Genomic DNA, 21,460 nt, shown 5'->3' with positions numbered 1-21,460 from the left:
CAGATAGATTGGACAGATAGCAAGTATCACCCTGATTCTGAGTGATACAGTGAATTAATGAGGGGAGGTTAAAGAGTGTTTAGATTTGTAGTTCCTCTAAATAACGTTTTTCTGAATCATAGGAAATTTGGCATAGTCTCTGGGGACTATGCCAGTTGGAAATTATATTTCCTCATCCATGTACAAAGTACTCAGACTCTTCATATTGCCTTTCCATAACACACCTGTGCAAAAAAGGGTAGTGTGTGTTAAATCTATATCTCCCTGAGACTTTTTTTTTTCAGCTTGGATAAAAGCTGATATTTTTTTCCTTTTTTCAGAGAGAACCATGTCCAAATCCTCTCTCACTGTCCATTGTGTCTCTTCCTGCTTTCTATACATCTATTTGATTTCATTTCTATAAAGAGTTTCTATGTAGATTTCTATGAAGAGTTCTTATTATATTCATATCTCTTCTAATGAACAAACTGCTAATTCAAAATGAGATAGATATTTTGGGAAGTAATTACTCTGACTTAAATTCATATTTCATATAATTCTTTTATGTATATTTATTTACAGCTACAAATTAAATGTATGTGTTTAACTGGCCTCTAGTTTTTTCCAAATATTTCATTGCTTAAATTTGGAGAGGGGTTAGAATATTGTAATATTCACTTACAAGGGACTCTCAAGAGTATTCTCCAACACCACAGTTCAAATGCATCAGTTCTTTGGTGCTCATGTTTCTTTATGGTCCAACTCTCATGACCATACATGGCTACTAGAAAAACAAAAGCTTAACTATGGATGGATCTTTGTTGGCAAAGTAATATTTCTGCTTTTTACTATGCTGTCGAGGTTGGTCATAATTTTTCTTCCAAAGAGCAGGCGTCTTTTAATTTCATGGCTGCAGTTATTATCTGCGGTGATTTTGGTGCCCAAACAAATAAAGTCTGTCACTGTTTCCATTGTTTCCCAATATACTTGCCATGAAGTGATGCCATGATCTTCATTTTTTGAATGTTGTTTTAAGCCAGGTTTTTCACTTTCCTCTATCAGTTTCAGCAAGAGGCTATTTAGTTCCTGTTTTCATTCTTAAAATTTTTAAAATTTCCTTCTTAAAACTACAGCAAACATAGTGGAATACTCATCAAAAGGAAATACACAAATAAGTAAATTTGTTATTAACAAATTATTATTTTAACAATCATATTCAAGCAGACTGCAGGAAGTCACCATTAACATGTCATGGAATTTCTTTTTACTGAGTAATACATTTGTAGAGGAAGGAGAAATCAGTTTTATCATTTGGAGTATATTTGGATGAGAGATCAATGTAAATTTTTGAATGAGTTGTTTCTCTGGTGAAGCTGAGACTAAATTTTTATATTATTGACTTTTAAGGGCAAAAAGACATTCTTGAGAATTGCTTGTAGGAGAATGGTGACAAAATTTCAGATATGTAGAAATAGCAATATTTGCCTTTACCTTCTTATAGAAATTCCAGTAATGTTCTGTTTCTTCTGCTGTTGCTGCTAAGTCACTTCAGTCATATCCAACCCTGTCCAACACCACAGACAGCAACCCACCAGGCTCCTCTGTCCCTGGGATTCTTCAGGCAAGAACACTGGAATGGGTTGACACTGGAGTGGGTTGCCATTTCCTTCGCCAGTTCTATTTCTAGCCCTTTGCAAGTGAAAGAAATAAGCAACCAAGTATTTCTCAGTGTCTTTTCTTTTCCAGTAAGTGGAAAAAACAAGCTTAGTCTGATAGAAAATACATCTATTTTCTGACAGAGAGAAAGTTGAAAGTGCTTTTGAATGGTTATTATGGTTCTGTTATATGCTTACCTGGAAACAGTGGCTGACTTTATTTTTCTGGGCTCCAAAATCACTGCAGATAGTGATTGCAGTCATGAAATTAAAAGACACTTACTCCTTGGAAGGAAAGTTATGACCAACCTAGACAGCATATTAAAAAACTGAGACATTACTTTGCTAACAAAGGTCTGTCGAGACAAAGATATGTTTTTTTCTAGTAATCCTGTATGGACGTGAGAGTTGTACTATAAAGAGAGATGAGCACCAAAGAATTGATGCTTTTGAACTGTGGTATTGGAGAAGATGCTTGAGAGTACCTTGGACTGCAAGGAGATCCAACCAGTCCATCCTAAAGGAGATCAGTCCTGGGTGTTCATTGGTAGGAATGATGTTAAAGCTGAAACTCCAGTACTTTGGCCACCTGATGCAAAGAGCTGACTCATTTGAAAAGACCCTGATGTTGGGAAAGATTGATGGCAGGAGGAGAAGGGGACGACAGAGGATGAAATGGTTGGATGGCATCACCAACTCAATGGACATGGGTTTGGGTGGACTCCGGGAGTTGGTGATGGACAGGGAAGCCTGGTGTCCTGTGGTTCATGGGGTTGCAAAGAGTTGGACACGACTGAGCAACTGAACTGATATACGTACCTGAAGGGAAAAACACAGACAATAAGGAGAGAAGCTGCTGAGTTACAAATAGATTTCAGCTTAAGATGCCATTTAAAATGACATGCCATAAGCATTAGGACAGAAGAATAAATACACAAAGAAGAAGAAACTGATTCTGTATAGGGTACCCTTATGTGTGATTTACTGTAGGCAGTTTTTATTACCTGTGTTGTCTGGATGCCAGATGTCCTGACTCTGGCTCAGCATGTTTTATTCACCCTTTCACTTTTAAAGAATCCCAGTTTAGGCAATAACTTATATTGCCACTCTAATTATATATAATGATTTAAAAAACAACTTAATAACTTTACACTAGTAGCTATGATTTTTTTTAGCCCTAAAATTTGATACTCTGGCTTTGAGGACTCTCAAATATAGAAACTAAAATTGGCCTTTTTTGAATATTGCTCCAAAATCAAGGATACTTTGAAAATAACAAATTAGACAGCAACTTGTGTTATTTTAAAAGATAGAATGAAGGATAACTAAATTGTACTTTAGAGATTGTTTCCTTGGTCTACTCAAAATAGAAAATAATATGGATTTTTCCTCTTTTGGACACAGATTCTCTTTGCTAAAATGATGTTCATAGACCCATTAGTCAACCCTATTCTCTCCTAGAATTTTCTCTAGTCATATTACTACTATTAAAATAAATAAATAAATAAATAAAAGTGTTCCAAGCTCCCAACCAGCAGAAATAGCTTTCACTTTATGGTTTACACTTTCAGGTCTCTATATGCTGACTCCAGTTACAAGCTTTGTAAACAGTACCCAAAAGGAACTTCAAGCTAGTCAAAGTTTCCTGTCCTTCCTTGAATGTCTGATTTTCCTTTTGCAGTGTGCCATGAATGACATCCTCCCCCTAGATTATCAAAACATTTTTAAACGCCTAATATTTTCTGCTACTTTTTTCTCTTGATCTGGAATTTTAAGTTTTTATTCCAGAAAGTGATAACTATATAAACTTCAACCTTGGTTATATTCAAGTATTTCTAAACTTTTGCTTCTTTCTAAATTTCAATATCTACAAGCTTGTCTTCTGTTTCATCTCCCAGTAAGTCCAAATCTACATTAATAGCTTGTTTTGCACTCATCTTGCTATATTATTGATAAGTGATCTGGGACTTGGTGAATGGTTTTTATATTTTCTAATTAGATTGATTCATCTGCTGCCCAATTCACCTGGAAATATATAGACAACCTTAAATATATTTATGCTAAGGAGAGTTCCATAAATAGTTTACCAATTATGTATTCAACCTTAGTGTGTTAATTTTTATGGACTTAGTATGTATAGCTAACGGCTTTTCTTTAGTAGGGGAAATATCTAGCTTTAATAGCGAAGTTTATGGTTATGTGAATGAATCAAAATAGAATTTAAACATTATAAAATCCATGAAGAACTATCTGCTTACCCTTAATAACCTACATATTTAATGAGATTTTTTAATATTCATGTGTGCAGGTATTTGCATGTGTCTGGGTGCAGAAATAAGAGAAAGCTAACATTGATCAAGCAGAAGCAAATATTTGGAAAGAAATAATGAGAAAAATGTAAATCTATACTATTATTTCCTTTTAGGCACCTGTGAAAGTCTTCTCATCACAACTATGTGGTTCTCTGTGCTCGCTTTCAAATACCAAACAATATTATTTTTGGTTTGAGTCTCTGTGAGTATGATCATTATGTTGTCTAGTGGAGGCAAGAGGATAATAAAATCTAAAATGATGAAAGATGTATATATGTATATCTTTTTAGGTTTGAACATAGAAGATCAGTCTTTTCTCTGGGGAAGATACTTATAGTGTACAAATGTTTACAAATTGTCACAAAAGAAAAGTTAAAACAGCTATTCTAGAAATTATCATTATGGCAATTCTACTTTCTGTTTTTCAGTCTTAGCCTTGTAAAATCTATACAGATTCTATGTTGTTAGAAGATAAAATTTTGGAAAATGACAAAACTAGAAGAGAATAGAATACTGTAAAGTAATTAACATCCAATTAAATAAATTTATATTGAAAGAATATGATATAATGACAATTGAATGCAATCTTTGTGATACCAGTTACAGCAATATATAAACAAACTCTCATGCTTTGAGATTCAGTGAAACAGAGGAAAATATATTAAGATAAACTAAAATTAAATGATTTTATAGCAGAGATGAATACTAGGGACATCAAAGTTGTTATTAACTTAAAATTGCAAATTTTATTAAATTATCAGTTAAATTTGTCCTCTGGGTGAAAGCCTTAGTTTTTTTTTTTTTTTTTTTAACCCTGTATCAAAGCCACATCTATACAGGAAAACTATATATGAACCTTTTTCTTTTTGCAAATATGCCAGTCTCCTTCCTACCCCAGTGTTTTTGGACATACTTTTATTTATTTGAAACATTATAAACCATTACAAGACCTTCTCTTCATCATTTAGTTCAAAGATACCTCTTCAAAAATAGCCCTTTCCTAATTCCTCTAAGTCATATTATCCATTCCCTGACTATCCTAGCTAAAATAACGAATACTACTTATTAGTATCTTATTGCTCTGATTCAATACTTTTTGTACCTGCTAAAAATGTCAAGAAATGTATTTCTTTGCTTATTATCTGTCTTCATCCAAAAAATGTGACCACTATAAGAGTAAATACTTTTCCTTTTTTTTTTTTTTTTTTCCCTGTATCAGAGAGCAGATGGCAATAACAAAGCTGTGTTCAAGAATTAGCTTTGAAAAAGTTTTGGCTAAGATATTCAGTTCAGTTCAGTCACTCAGTCGTGTCCAACTCTTTGCGACCCCATGAATCCCAGCACGCCAGGCCTCCCTGTCCATCACCAACTCCCAGAGTTCACTCAGATTCACATTCATTGAGTCAGTGATGCCATCCAGCCATCTCATCCTCTGTCGTCCCCTTCTCCTTCTGCCCCCAATCCCTCCCAGCATCAGAGTCTTTTCCAATGAGTCAACTCTTCGCATGAGATGGCCAAAGTACTGGAGTTTCAGCTTTAGCATCATTCCTTCCAAAGAAATCCCAGGGATGATCTCCTTCAGAATGGACTGGTTAGATCTCCTTGCAGTCCAGGGGACTCTCAAGAGTCTTCTCCAACACCACAGTTCAAACGCATCAATTCTTCAGCGCTCAGCCTTCTTCACAGTCCAACTCTCACATCCATACATGACTACTGGAAAAACCATAGCCTTGACTAGATGGACCTTAGTCGACAAAGTAATGTCTCTGCTTTTGAATATGCTATCTAGAATGGTCATAACTTTTCTTCCAAGGAGTAAGTGTCTTTTAATTTCATGGCTGCAATCACCATCTGCAGTGATTTTGAAGCCCCCCCCCCCCAAAAAAAAACAGTCTGACACTGTTTCCATTGTTTCATCATCTATTTCCTGAATGCCATGATCTTCATTTTCTGAAGGTTGAGCTTTAAGCCAACTTTTTCACTCTCTACTTTCACTTACATCAAGAGGCTTTTTAGTTCCTCTTCACTTTCTGCCATAAGGTTGGTGTTATCTGCATATCTGAGGTTATTGATATTTCTCCCAGCAATCTTGATTCCAGCTTGGGTTTCTTCCAGTCCAGCGTTTCTCATGATGTACTCTGCATATAAGTTAAATAAGCAGGGTGACAATATACAGCCTTGACGTACTCTTTTTCCTATTTGGAACCAGTATATTGTTCCATGTCCAGTTCTAACTGCTGCTTCCTGACCTGCATACAGATTTCTCAAGAGGCAGGTTAGGTGGTCTGTATTCCCATCTCTCTCAGAATCTTCCACAGTTTATTGTGATCCACACAGTTAAAGGCTTTGGCATAGTCAATGGAGCAGAAATAGATGTTTTTCTGGAACTCTCTTGCTTTTTCCATGATCCAACGGATGTTGGCAGTTTGATCTCTGGTTCCTCTGCCCTTTCTAAAACCAACTTGAACATCAGGAAGTTCACGGTTCACATATTGCTGAAGCCTGGCTTAGAGAATTTTGAGCATTACTTGACTAGCATGTGAGATGAGTGCAATTGTGCGGTAGTTTGAGCATTCTTTGGCATTGTCTTTCTTTGGGATTGGAATGCAAACTGACCTTTTCCAGTCCTGTGGCCACTGCTGAGTTTCCCAAATGTTCTGGCATATTGAGTGCAGCACTTTCACAGCATCATCTTTCAGGATTTGAAATAGTTCAACTGGAATTCCATCATTTGCACTAGCTTTGTTGATAGTGATGCTTTCTAAGGCCCACTTGCCTTCACATTCCAGGATGTCTGGCTCTAGATGAGTGATCCCACCATCGTGATTATCCAGGTCGTGAAGCTCTTTTTTGTACAGTTCTTCTGTGTATTCTTGCCACCTCTTCTTAATATCTTCTGCTTCTATTAGGTCCATACCATTTCTGTCCTTTATTGAGCCCATCTTTGCATGAAATGTTCCCTTGGTATCTCTAATTTTCTTGAAGAGATCTCTAGTCTTTCCCATTCTATTCTTTTCCTCTATTTCTTTGCATTGATGGCTGAGGAAGGCTTTCTTATTTCTTGCTATTCTTTGGCACTCTACATTCAGATGCTTATATCTTTCCTTTTATCCTTTGCTTTTCGCTTCTCTTCTTTTATCAGCTATTTGTAAGGCTTCCCCAGACAGCTATTTTGCTTTTTGCGTTTATTTTCCATTTGGATGGTCTTGATCCCTGTCTCCTGTACAATGTCCCGAACCTCATTCCATAGTTCATCAGGCACTCTATCAGTTCTAGGCCCTTAAATCTATTTCTTATTCTCTCCATAGCTCTTTTTAAATATTCTATTTAGAAACACTTTGGACTACTAGAGAAGTTGATTATCTATCTATCTACCTAGTCTATCCACTCATATCCACACACACTCAAACACACCCAGACACACACACATCTTCCGTTTAAGTGGCACTTATAATTTCATATATTAATAACAAAGTGTACAGATATGTAGATTAGATTATTTAAAAGTTAAGTAATTCAATTTAGACCATTTAACCTCTATTTTCTTTTGAAAAGATCCAAAATTCTATATTAATTTCCATATTAATTTATGCCCACATAGTTTTTAGTAATCCTTGCCTTGTATAGATTTGTTGCATTGTCCTTTTGGTTTTATGATTTCAAACTACTTATATATTAAGTTATTTAGTTGTGGTCCCCTTGAGAATTTCCATATAAATGCACTGGACTGCATGAATATATGATAATGAACTCTTACCACCTTCTAACTGACACAGGTGCATTTAAATTTTTTATATCTGAAAACGATAGATTTTCTGTGAACCTTTGTATAAAATTAAGATGTAAAATTTATTTGACATTTTTACATTAGATCCTAACTCTACATTGGATGTAGGAGAGAAGACCATCATAATCTCTTAGTGAGAGAAGATCACTTTTTGATTCTTTGAAAAGCTGGGAGGAGATTATTCTTTGATGATTAGTCTTTGATAATATGCAAACCATATTATATCAGTTTTCTTTACTGTTTCTTTAGGTGTGCACATTCAGCAAGTATTTCATGAATTGAATAAAATCTTTCTGTATTTTCACACAAAATCATCTTTCTACTTCTTAATTCTTCCAAAACAGTAGAAAAGTTGACTAACATAACAAAGTAAGAAAATGCAAGAATTGATTTATTATTCAGCGTATGACTTATTCTGATACAATACCCTTTGTCATAATTCTTGCCCTTGCAATGTTCATTCTTGCGATTGTTACATCAGGACTTGTAGCTCAGGAAACTGAGGCACTGGAGGAAAAAATTATTTAGGTAAGAGAATGCCAAAAGGATATAAAAAATCTTTCTTAAAACCCTTTTTTACACCTTTTCCGTTTCCCAAAAACGTTTGCAGGACTGCCCTTTAATTTAATGGGTATGTCTATCAGAGTATCCTTTGAAGGCCTTATTAATTCAATTAAGACTATTTTTTACTTGTTCTCTCTTTGATAGTAATGGAGAGAGAGAGAAAGACATGCAACATGATTTATCATATGCATAGATGTTTGGGATGGTTATAAGCTTTTCTCCCCAAATAACATCCTGATTAGAAATACCTGCTCTATAGAACTTTCCTAAATTTTCAAACTTGCTTCTTTCCTCTCTTTGGAATAATAATCTGTTTAGGGAGTACATCATCAAAGGAAAATCATCACAGTGATCAGTGGAAACCTATTCTTCTTAAGAATTTGTATCCCAATATCCTAAAGAATTTGTATTCCTATGAAGAATAACTCTTCAGCCTAAGTGTGTGTGCTAGTCACTCAGTGATGTCCAACTCTTTGAAAGCCCATGGACTTCAGCCTAACTACAGTTAAAATTATTGTAGTCATCCAAATAAGATGTACATTAGGATTGTAGAGAATTTCTCAATGTCTTTTTTGCTCTTAGTGCTTTTGAAGTGTCAACTACAAATTGGCACTTACCAAGAGCATTGCCAATGACTCAGCAACAAAGGCATTTACCATCTGCCTCTACAGAGATTGAACCTCATGCTGCTATAGCTGTTGACCATCAACAACCCCTGAGGAAGTTCAGGGTGGAGTGAGGCACTTTGTGCTCCAGGGAATCTGGTGGGACAGGTCTTTAGATAGTTGGATGTTTTTAGGAACCGATTTTATGATCTCAATCCTTGCATCTCCTCATATCTAGAGAAGCACTAAATCCCTTTATGGTGACAAGAGATCCTCATGACTAACAAAAACCTTCTGTAAAATGAATGCTTTATGGCACTGATCTCTCCCTTCACCAAAGCCTTATATTTTGACTTTTCCCCCACTGACACTTTAGAGCAGTCTCTCAGAGCTATCTGAGATGCTGCCTCCCAGGCTGCAGTCCTCATTTTGCCTCAAATAAACCTTAACTCACCACTCTCAAGTTGTACATCTTTTTTTAGTCGACAGTTACAGTGACCACAAAGGGACCCAGAGTGGACTTCCTTCCTTCGACTGGACTCCAGGAGGAACTGGAGCTTTAGTACCAGCAGTGGCCCCTTGCGCCCATCTGCCTCCTCGGGGTGTGCAGACGGATTTGGGTAAGTCTCTCCTAGTTTTCAAATCTCCCATATTGGTTGAGATTCTGAGTTTTATTTGGTGGTGGAGCAGGTTACCTAACCCCCTCCCAGTACGAAGGATACTGGGGCGGGGGCGGGGGGGGGGGCTCAGGTTAAACATTTGGGGCATACCCACTCGTGATCTAGACAATGAGTAGGGCTTGAATGAAAGATACGGAGAAATTCCCACCCAGTCAAAAGATACAGGGTGAGGGGCTGGCTGAAAGATGCCAGAAGAATTGCCCACCCAGTGGAAAGGTACTGGGTAGGAGGGCTCAATTGGGAAAAAAATCAAGGAAAACCCTGGGCCCTGGGCTCGGCTGAAAGATGCAGAGGTCGTTCCATTGTAGGGGACTGAGTGGTCTTGGCTGAGTGGTTAAGTAAAAGGCTGATCTGACAGTTTTCCTCAATTTGATTGCCATTATAGAATTTGCAGGATAAAAGTGAGGAAAATAAATGAGAGCTTTGCTCTGAAGAAAAGGGAGAAGACTCCTCTCAGCTGGTTTTGATTTTCTCAGGTGACTGAGAAATTTATGGGAGTGGTGGAGGTCTACTTCCTTATACTGTGCAGTGGTCCCAAAGGGAAACTCACTCATTAATTAAAATACTTGCCTGTTTGGGGGTCACACATAAGAACTGGCAATTCAGCGACCTGAGCAGCCACCGTAGTCTTAGATTGCCAGAGGCAGAACCCAAGACACATAAGAGGAGCTGAAATGACTCTGGGGTGACTCCTGGAAGAGTTAAGCTCACAAGCAGCACATGGGCCCACTATACAAGTTCATTCGTGATTTTTATCCCTGATGAATTCAGCTTAAAATGGGAAACAGAATCTCTCAAAAACAGAAACACAAGGGGTGTCAGAAAGCCAGTCTCTGACTAACACTCTAGCCAGATTCGTGTACATTAAGTATGGAGCTCATACATGCACGTACCTAGTTAATTGGAGAAATTATACTTAAAGAGATCTCAACCTAAAATGGCCAAATTGGGGTTCTTTTCATATTCTAAAACTGATATTTTTGCATACACAATTAGAAAAGGCCGGCCATGCTTTGACTGGTGTCTAGAAGTTTCTAAAATAGGAAATGATAAAGTAACTTCTAGACAGAAAATCAACAAGAAATTACTTGAAACTATATCAAAACTAAAAAAAGGCTGTTAGCACTGACTTTGCCAGGTTGCAGGTCTAGTCGAACTGGGAATTCATGTTTGGCATTTATGCCGTGTAGTTTTTGATTACTGGGCATCTCTTTAACATCTTTTGGGGGCACTCTTGCCACTTAGCTTTTGATTTTTGAGCATCTTTTGTTTCATTTGGAGTGTGAAGTTGGCTGATGAAGTTCTAGTTTGGTTTGGTTTTGTTGGATTGGTTTGAGTGCACAGACATCTGACACAAACTGCTGGAGCTAATATGGGAACTGCTCACTGTAAGGTTACACATTTCACCTGGGAACCCCTTGGGTGGGGGAAAACTTTTTTTTGGACTGGTGAATCTATAGCTATGATCCAATGACAAGAAAAATGGCCTAAAAATATTATAATTTATTGACATAGGATAATAAAATGAACTGAAGTTCCCTTTCATCCAGGACTTCCTTCTGTAATCAACAGACTGGAACTGATCAAACTAAGACCCCTATTTCCCCAGAGGGACAATCTCTGCTGGGACCAATCTGCCCTTGTTATTAGGGTCAAGTTGAGCGCTATCTGCTCTAAAATTTGGCTATAAAACTATGGTCACACACAAAAAATATGATTTTTGACAGTGTGGTCACAATATTCTTTAGACTCCAGAGGAAGCTTGAAAACAAAAAAAAATTATCTGTTTAAGAATTCTTATCCAGAGGAAATAACTCCTCTTATACCTTTAGACCAGAGCTCTCTGGACCACTTATCTAGACCATCTGTAATTCCTGAAACCAAAAGGGGGAACAAAGCCTTTTAAAATCTTATTCCAACCATTTTTTATTCATAACTAAGTTTGGAAAGCAAACCTATAGAATCTCTTATATTTGGATATATGTATGTCAGACTTTATTTTGGGGGGCTCCAAAATCACTGCAGATGGTGATTGCAGCCATGAAATTAAAAGACGCTTACTCCTTGGAAGAAAAGTTATGACCATCCTAGAGAGTATATTCAGAAGCAGAGATATTACTTTGCCAACTAAGGTCCATCTAGTCAAGGCTATGGTTTTTCCAGTAGTCATGTATGGATGTGAGAGTTGGACTGTGAAGAAAGCTGAGCACTGAAGAATTGATGCTTTTGAACTGTGGCGTTGGAAAAGACTCTTGAGAGTCCCTTGGACTTCAAGGAGATCCAAACAGTCCATTCTGAAGGAGATCAGCCCTAGGATTTCTTTGGAAGGAATGATGCTGAAGCTGAAACTCCAATACTTTGGCCACCTCATGCGAAGAGTTGACTCATTGGAAAAGACTCTGATGCTGGGAGGGATTAGGGGCAGGAGAAGAAGAGGACGACAGAGGATGAGAAGGCTGGATGGCATCACGGACTCGATGGACGTGAGTCTGAGTGAACTCCGGGAGTTGGTGATGGACAGAGAGGCCTGGTGTGCTGCGATTCATAGGGTCGCAAAGAGTCGGACACGACTGAGCGACTGAACTGAACTGAACTGATGTCTGAGTGTGTGTCTTTTCTTTTTTTGATAATATTGCTGATTGCTGAGATCAGTTTGTAAATGAGCTGTAATCTAATTGGCTTTTATAAAAAGTAAGCCCTTACAAATCAAATAAGTCTAAGTACAAGAGAAATTAATGTAAATAAATTTCAGGTTCATGTGAACTTGGAAATATTCAGCTTTGAATACCTGATATTAATGTTTGTTTGTTGATTTAAATAATGTAGACATGTCTAATCTAAGAGTAATTAACATTAAGCAGAATATTTTCATTGTACCCAGGTTTAATATTAGTTAAAAATTACTATATCTGGTGCAAGTTTGTCAGCAAGGAAATTACCTTGAGTGAAGAAACTTCTAAAAATGTAAATGAGATGAGTCTTTAGATAGACTCTATTAAAAATAATTATGCTCTTTAGGAATATGTGTTTAAAATAGTCTCTCCAGATTGGCGTAACCTGAACTTCTAAGGGTTGTACTAAACTAAGTGTTGGAAGTCTATTGGATAGCTATGTCATTTCCAAATAAAATAAGATTTTGAAACATTTGCTATTAAACACAAATTTCCTCTTATGGAGAACATAAAGAGATCTGCAATTAAAAATAAATGATGTTTGGTGCCATCCTAAAATGTTCTTCCTAAGGAAAAAAAAAAGGTTTTAGAAATTATAACTGGTATTTATGCTCACTAATCTATAAAATTCTAATATAAAAGTTATTTATTGATTGCTTAAGGGAAGTAGGAAGTGTGTTTTCATGTATGAGGAATGGAATTGCATTTTGTGAAGCGAAAAGGAAGTAAGCCTGAATCACAGGTGGCTTTTTAGGATGGAAAACACAGTAATGGGTACAGAAAGTGACAAGGTTTTTGAAAAGTGAACCATGAGGAAACAGTTTTGTATTTGATTAGGACTAAGTTTAAAATAGAGTTAATCAAGTTTACCTTTTAAGTAAAGTAAGCTGCTGCAAAAACTTGAATTTAGATTTTCTCTCTAAGAGAACACCTTTTCTTCAAATGCCTTTGATAATAGATTTAAATTTCTCTTAAATGAGCTGTTCTGAAATCATTTATTGTTACTTCGGCTAACTGAATAGCTATTGTTTCACAATGACCTATGATCCTATCTGAGTATTCTAAACCTTTTTGGTATTTGTTGAAAAGCTTCCTAAATCACTCTAATGAAGAAGATTTCTAGCTAACTTTGGGATGCTTCAGAGGGCCCCTGAAAGATCACAAAGAGAGATATTACACTAATTACATTCATGTTGTTTACAGAATAACATGGGGAGTATTGTCAAGTGAGTAATAAGTCTCGGGTTATATTGTATGGTAAATGTTACTAATATAGATATCCTAGAAACTGTATGGAGTTCCTAAAATTGATATGTTTGGGTAAAATGTTTTTCTGGAACTCTCTTGCTTTTTTGATTATCTAACAGATGTTAACAATTTGATCTCTGGTTCCTCTGCCATTTCTAAATCCAGTTTGAACATCTGGAAGTTCAGAGAGCATGCACTATTGAAGCCTGACTTTAAGAATTTTGAGCATTACTTTACCAGCATGTGAGATGAGTGCATTTGTGCAGTAGTTTGAGCATTCTTTGCCATTGCCTTTCTTTGGGATTGGAATGAAATTGACCTCTTCCAATCCTATGGCCACTGCTGAGTTTTCCAAATTTGCTGGCATATTGAGTGCAGCACTTTCACAGTATCATCTTTTAGGATTTGAAATAGCTCCACTGGAATTCCATCACCTCCACTAGCTTTGTTCATAGTGATGCTTCCTAAGGCCCACTTGACTTCCCATTCCAGGATGTCTGGCTCTAGGTGAGTGATCACACCATCGGGATTATCTTCATCGTGATGATCTTTTTTGTACAGTTCTTCTGTGTATTCTTGCCACCTCTTCTTAATATCTTCTACTTCTGTTAGGTCCATACCATTTCTCTCCTTTACTGAGCCCATCTTTGCATGAAATATTGCCTTGGAATCTCTAATTTTCTTGAAGAGATCTCTAGTCTTTCCCATTCTATTGTTTTCCTCTATTTCTTTGCACTGATCATTGAGGAAGGCTTTCTTATCTCTCCTTGCTATTCCTTGGAACTCTGCAAATGGGAATATCTTTCATTTTCTCCTTTGCTTTTTGCTTCTCTTCTTTTCGCAGCTATTTATAAGCCCTCCTCAGACAGCCATGTTGCTTTTTTGCATTTCTTTTTCTTGGTGATGGTCTTGATTCCTATCTCCTGTACAGTATCACAAACCTTTGTCCATATTTCTTCAGCCACTCCATCTATCAGATCTAATCCCTTGAATCTATTTCTTACTTCCACTGTATAATCATAAGGGATTTGATTAAGGTCATACCAGAATGGTCTAGTGGTTTTCCCTACTTTCTTCAATTTAAGTCTGAATTTGGCAATAAGGAGTTCATGATCTGAGCCACAGTCAGCTCCCTGTCTTGTTTTTGCTGACTGTACAGAGCTTCTCCATTTTTACCTACAAAGAATATAATCAATCTGAAATTGGTTTTGACCATCTGGTGATGTCCATGTGTAGAGTCTTCTCTTGTGTTGTTGGAAGAGGGTGTTTGCTATGACCAAACACCCTTAGCAAAACTCTATTAGTGTTTGCCCTGCTTCATTCTGTACTCCAAGGCCCAATATGTCTGTTACTCCAGGTGTTTCTTGACTACCTACTTTTGCATTCCAATCCCCTAAAATGAAAAGGACATCTTTTGGGGTGTTAGTTCTAGAACGTCTTGTAGGTCTCCATAGAACCATTTAACTTCAGCTTCTTCTGCTTAGACTTGGCATAGACTTGGATTACTGTGATATTGAATGGTTTGCCTTGGGAATGAACAAAGACCATTCTGTCTTTTTTGAGATTGCATGCAAGTACTACACGGACTCTTTTGTTGACTATGATGGCTACTCCATTTCTTCTAAGGGATTCTTGCCCACAGTAGTAGATGTAATCGTCATCTGAGTTAAATTCACCCATTCCAGTCCACTTTAGGTTTGATTCCCAAAATGTCAACCTCCACTCTTGCCATTTCCTGTTTGACCACTTTCAATTTGCTGTGATTGATGGACCTAACATTCCAGGTTCCTATGCAGTATTTCTCTTTACAGCATCAGACTTTACTGCCATCACCAGTCATATCCGTAACTGGGTTTTGTTTTTGCTTTGGCTCCATCTCTTCAGTCTTTCTGGAGTTATTTCTCCACTGATCTTCAATAGTATATTGGGCACCTACCATCCTGGGGAGTTCATCTTTCTGTGTCCTATCTTTTGCCTTTTCATACTGTTCATGGAGTTCTCAAGACAAGAATACTGAAGTGGTTTGCCATTCCCTTCTCCACATTTTGTGGACCACATTTTGTCAGAACTCTCCACCACAATCTGTCCATCTTCAGTGGCCCTACAGAACATGGCTCATAGTTTCACTGAGTTAGACAAGGCTGTGGTCCATGTGATCAGATTGGTTAGTTTTCTGTGATTCTGGTTTTCATTCTGTCTGCCCTCTGGTGGAGAATGATAAGAAGCTTATGGAAGCTTCTTGATGGGCATCTGGTCCCATCATTTCATGGCAAATAGATGGGGAAACAGTAGAAACAGTGACAGACTTTATTTTGGGGGGCACAAAAATGACTGCAGCCATGAAATTTAAAAATGCATACTCCTTGGAAGAAAAGTTATGATCAATCTAGACAGCATATTAAAAAGCAGAGATATTACTTTGCCAACAAAGGTCTGTCTAGTGAAACTCTTGTTTTTTCAGTAGTTATGTATGGATGTGAGAGTTGGACTATAAGCTGAACACTGAAGAATTGATACTTTTGAACTGTGGTGCTGGAGAAGACTCTTGAGAGTCCCTTGGACTGCAAGGAGATACAAGTAGTCCATCCTAAAGGAAATCAGTCCTGAATATTCATTGGAAGGACTGATGCTGAAGCTGAAATTCCATTCCTTTGGCCACCTGATGCAAAGAACTGACTCACTTGAAAAGATCCTGATGCTTGGAAAGATTAAAGGCAGGAGGAGAAGGGGATGACAGAGGATGAGATGGTGGGATGGCAACACTGACTCAGTGGACATGAGTTTGAGTAAACTCTGGGAGTTGGTGATGGACAGGGAGGCCTATTGTGCTGCAGTTCATGGTGTCACAGAGTTTGACACGACTGACTGTGTGAACTGAAATGAAATGAGAAGGGAGGAATTTTTTTTAGATATGTTAGCAAAATCTGTGATAAGACTTTGGCATGACTTTCCTAGCCCTGAAAGTTTTTATTTTAAAAGTTCAGTCTGAAGACTCTATAAAAAGTCTCAGCAAAGCTAAAATGTCTATGATTAATCATGGTTATATAAATCATTAGGCCAAGTTTATTAAGACCAGAACTATATTACAAACAGATCTTAGTTTGATTATATTTGGTAAAAATGACAGTGATTTTAAGGAGAAAGATATGTTTCAATGAATGTTAAATCCCTGTTTGTTAATGGAGGTCAGTATCTACTAACACTCATTTCCTGAATAGTTCTTTGCTATTAGAGTTGCTGCTGCTGCTGCTAAGTCACTTCAGTCGTGTCCGACTCTGTGTGACCCCATAGATGGCAGCCCACCAGGCTCCCCCATCCCTGATATTCTCCAGGCAAGAATAATGGAGTGGGTTGCCATTTCCTTCTCCAATGCATGAAAGTGAAAAGTGAAATTGAAGTTCTTCAGTCATGTCTGACTCTTTGCGACCCCATGGACTTCAGCCTACCAGGCTCCTCTATCCATGGGATTTTCCAGGCAAGATTACTGGAGCAGGTTGCCATTGCCTTCTCCGTGCTGTTAGGGTATATTATGGTAAAATTTAATTTAATTATTAAAGTACACTGTAGGGTTGTTTCTGAAACATATCAGTAATCTGTCTTTGGTTGAAGATCAGATGCCTCACACACAACCAAGACAGGAAGAAGACATAATTTAACGAACTGTCTCCAAGCTGGATGGAAGGACCTTTCTATCAGGTACTCTTAACTAGCTCATGCCCAGTGAAACTGAAGGTAAATTGACTCTTGGATTAACTCACATTTCCAAAGGCCCCTAAGCTGGACTGGTCTATAGAGAGGGCTACTGACCTCAAACTCACCTTAAAACAATGCTCAAACACAGGAAACTACACCAGAATGCGAAGAAGATGACATTAGAAGTGGACATCTTGCCCAAGATGCTGATTTGACTTGTATGATCATTTATGTTCTTGATTCCTTGGACCTATGCCTATCAGTCAAATGTTTTCTATCATGGACACAATTCTATGCTAGTTTAAAACTCAATCCAATTGTTTAGTTGTGGCCAATTACTTTTATTTAGTACTTTTGGGTTACCTTGGTGGATTTCTGTTCTCTAGGACTCTGATTGGATACCCTCTAGGAAATTTATTTTAGAAGAGTGTTCAGTCCTGTTCTATCTTCGTGATATTACTAGATGGGATCCTCTCACCTGGCCAGTTAATAATACCTGCTCTGATGCTGGCCATAGATTTAAGTTTTCTCTTAGGGTCATTCAAACTCACTCAGACTGATGAGCTAAGTCTCAAAAAAAAAAAAAAAAAAAAACCTCTCATCTATGAAAAGGAAAAATCCCACAATTATGGGGTGGATCTACATGGGTAACACCAGGCTATGGGCATTTGAATTTAAAAGCTCCTTTATGTTGGGAATGGTTACATCATGCTAAAAAATGATCAACCTGCTAATTATGAGACAAGACTGGGTGTTTTATGAACTATGTCTATTGTTACCCTTAGAGACTGATTGGTATGGAACTCAGTGGATTTGTGGCACTAATTTATGGCCTTCACATCTACAGGGATGGATACGAAGGTGTAGCCTGGGATTCCCATGAATTGAATGTCATACATATTAACAAATTAGCGGTAACCCCAACCAATCTACCATTGGTATGATCCCAGTGCATCAAGGATCTATATTCTACTGGTATGACCATATATCAACGTGTGTGTGTGTGTGTCTGTGTGTGTGTGTGTGTGTGTGTGCGCGTGCGTGCATATGTGCACGCATGTGTGCCTTCAGGGGTTAGAGGATATAATTTGCCATATCTAAGCCTTAACAGCTATTTGTTAGCTGTGAAAAGAAGAGAAGCAAAAAGCAAAGGAGAAAAGAAAAGATATAAGCATCTGAATGCAGAGTTTCAGAGAATAGCAAGAAGAGAAAAGAAAGCCTTCTTCAGCGATCAGTGCAAAAAAATAGAGGAAAAGAACAGAATAGGAAAGACTAGAGATCTCTTCAAGAAAATCAGAGATACCAAGGGAACATTTCATGCAAAGATGGGCTCGATAAAGGACAGAAATGGTATGGACCTAACAGAAGCAGAAGATATTAAGAAGAGGTGGCAAGAATACACGGAAGAACTGTACAAAAAAGAGCTTCACGACCTGGATAATCATGATGGTGTGATCACTCATCTAGAGCCAGACATCCTGGAATGTGAAGTCAAGTGGGCCTTAGAAAGCATCACTACCAACAAAGGTAGTGGAGGTGATGGAATTCCAGTGGAGCTATTTCAAATCCTGAAAGATAATGCTGTGAAAGTGCTGCATTCAACATGCCAGCAAATTTGGAAGACTCAGCAGTGGCCACAGGACTGGAAAAGGTCAGTTTGCATTCCAATCCCAAAGAAAGGCAATGCCAAAGAATGCTCAAACTATCATACAATTGCACTCATCTCACATGCTAGTCAAGTAATGCTCAAAATTCTCCAAGCCAGGCTTCAACAAAACATGAACCGTGAAGTTCCAGATGTTCAAGCTGGTTTTAGGAAAGGCAGAGGAACCAGAGATCAAATTGCCAACATCCACTGTTTCATCAAAAAAGAGAGCTTCAGAAAAACAAACAAACAAACAAAAAAAACCCAACATTTATTTCTGCTTTATTGACTACGTCAAAGCCTTTGACTGCGTGGGTCACAATAAACTGGAAAATTCTGAAAGAGATGGGAATACAGACCACCTGACCTGCCTCTTGAGAAGCCTATATGCAGGTCAGGAAGCAACAATTAGAAGTGGACTTGGAACAACAGACTGGTTCCAAATAGGAAAAAGAGTATGTCAAGGCTGTATATAGTCACCCTGCTTATTTAACTTATATGCAGAGTACATCATGAGAAATGCTGAGCTGGAAGAAGCACAAGCTGAAATCAAGATTGCCGGGAGAAATATCAATAACCTCACATATGCAGATGATACCAACTTTATGGCAGAAAGTGAAGAGGAACCAAAAAGCCTCTGATGAAAGTGAAAGAGGAGAGTGAAAAAGTTGGCTTAAAGCTCAACATTTAGAAAATTATAGATCATGGCATCTGGTGCCATCACTGCAGGGGAAATAGATGGGAAACAGTGGAAACAGTGTCAGACTTTATTTTGGGGGACTCCAAAGCCACTGTAGATGGTGATTGCAGCCATGAAATTAAAAGATGCTTACTCCTTGAGAGGAAAGTTATGACCAACCTAGATAGCATATTCAAAAGAAGAGACATTACTTTGTCTAGTCAAGGCTATGGTTTTCCAGTGGTCATGTATGGATGTGAGAGTTGGACTGTGAAGAAGTCTGAGCACCGAAGAATTGATGCTTTTGAACTGTGGTGTTGGAGAAGACTCTTGAGAGTCCCTTGGACTGCAAGGAGATCCAACTAGTCCATTCTAAAGGAGATCAGTCCTGGGTGTTCTTTGGAAGGAATGATGTTGAAGCTGAAACTCCAATATTTTGGCCACCTGATGCAAAGAGCTGACTCATTTGAAAAGATCCTGATCCTGGGAGGGATTGGGAGCAGGAGGAGAAGGGGATGACAGAGGATGAGATGGCTGGATGGCATCACTGACTGGATGGATTCGAGTTTGAATGAACTCTGGGAGTTGGTGATGGATAGGGAAGCCATCAATTCATGGGGCTGCAATTCATGGGGTCACAAAGAGTTGGACACAACTGAGCAACTGAACTGAACTGAGGACATGGGTTCGCATTATTGTTTTAAATTTGCATACTAATAAGTATTCAATAATAATTTATTATGAGTCAGAAAGTATTCTCAGCTTATGTTATATCAGCTAATCCTTTCACATAGTTGATGTGGTAAGTCTGTATCCACTTTATAGTTGAATCAGCTAGCCTCAGAGGTTTTGAGTAACGGATCTGTATTTAGGTGGCCAGTGAACAGAGGGGTTGGTTTTTGATTCTAGATACCTGACAGCATTGATCTTGTATGTATGCTTCCAGAGTCACTGTGGAAGACTGCAAACACAAAGTTAGAAAATGCATGGGTTCCAGCATCAACTAGAGTCTTATACTCTAGGATTGAAAAAAGGATATTATTACAATTTGGTAATATTATGAACAGAAAACCATAAAGAGAGTAATTCACAAGAAAGTATTATGAGATTTTCCAAAGGAAATATCTCTTGTGGTTTCTAGATTAATGTGTTTTCATATATTAAACTGTGTCTTACCACAGATGGATTATTTTTAAGTAGAAATGGGGTTAATTTAAGGAAGTGTAAATGGTAGTAGAGAATTTTGTGTACACCACAGTTTGGTTGCTGCTGATTGTTATAGTAAAACTTTACAAAGCTGCTCTGCATCTTTGAAATTCATTTGTAACAACAAGATTAGATATTTTACCATCTGATGTAAATGTTTTCTAGGAGATCCAGTTACTCAAGTTTCCTACTTTTTGTAGTTTATTTCCAACCTGTAACTATTCATCTTTTGAAATAATTTTAAAGTTTCAATCCTTTTTAATTGTCTGATTCTAAAGGAATGTTAACTAGACAATAAATTAATCTAACAGTTTAATCCAACAGGCCTTGGCTAGTATATCTGAATGTGCTACTAAAGTAGTAAAGAAACTGACTCAAGATCTCCAGATTTTAATAATTATCCTTAGGAGAAAAACAAATCTCTACTGCTACCTTGGTAATTGAGCAAAGAAGTAGAAAGTATCATCCTAAAGCTCAAGGGTCAATACTTAGTATATTTAAATGGCAATAGACCTGAGAACCAATCACTTAATTACCCAAAGACTAAGATATTAAAAATGAATGAATGATGGAAAGAGTAAGCGAATTAGGGTCTATCTGTGGCCAGCCAAATTGGAAATCCACAAATTGCAAAACTTCAATATCTCACTGAGGTCTTATTCTCCATGTGGACTCAACTCATTTGCTTTTGCATTTGTTGTTGGAAGGTCTTAAGTCCCCTGGCCAAAGAATGAA

The 21,460-nt window shown here is 37.6% G+C and overlaps 1 protein-coding gene across 28 annotated transcripts in view; it reads left to right on the top strand.

Annotated features, from left to right (window-relative positions):
- Window positions 1–21,046, top strand: part of LOC132658402 (uncharacterized) — a 57,565-nt gene extending 36,519 nt beyond the window's left edge. For 4 of the 28 annotated variants that reach the window (XR_009598022.1, XR_009598015.1, XR_009598017.1 and 1 more), the window contains 2 exons: window positions 9,385–9,522; window positions 11,098–12,812. Coding sequence is in view for 6 of the 28 variants with exons in the window: in XM_060404604.1 (XP_060260587.1) it covers window positions 18,173–19,129 (957 nt within the window). In the remaining 22 variants the exon portion in view is untranslated. Of the gene's footprint in view, window positions 1–4,059; window positions 12,813–15,963 lie in introns of those variants that run through there. The other 24 variants (XR_009598021.1, XR_009598014.1, XR_009598018.1 and 21 more) reach the window with 13 other exon arrangements.
- Window positions 21,047–21,460: the final 414 nt, after the last annotated feature.

The sequence above is a fragment of the Ovis aries genome, chromosome 22, assembly GCF_016772045.2.
Source record: "Ovis aries strain OAR_USU_Benz2616 breed Rambouillet chromosome 22, ARS-UI_Ramb_v3.0, whole genome shotgun sequence".
NCBI lineage: Eukaryota > Metazoa > Chordata > Mammalia > Artiodactyla > Bovidae > Ovis > Ovis aries.
This window is presented reverse-complemented; position numbering and strand designations above follow the sequence as displayed.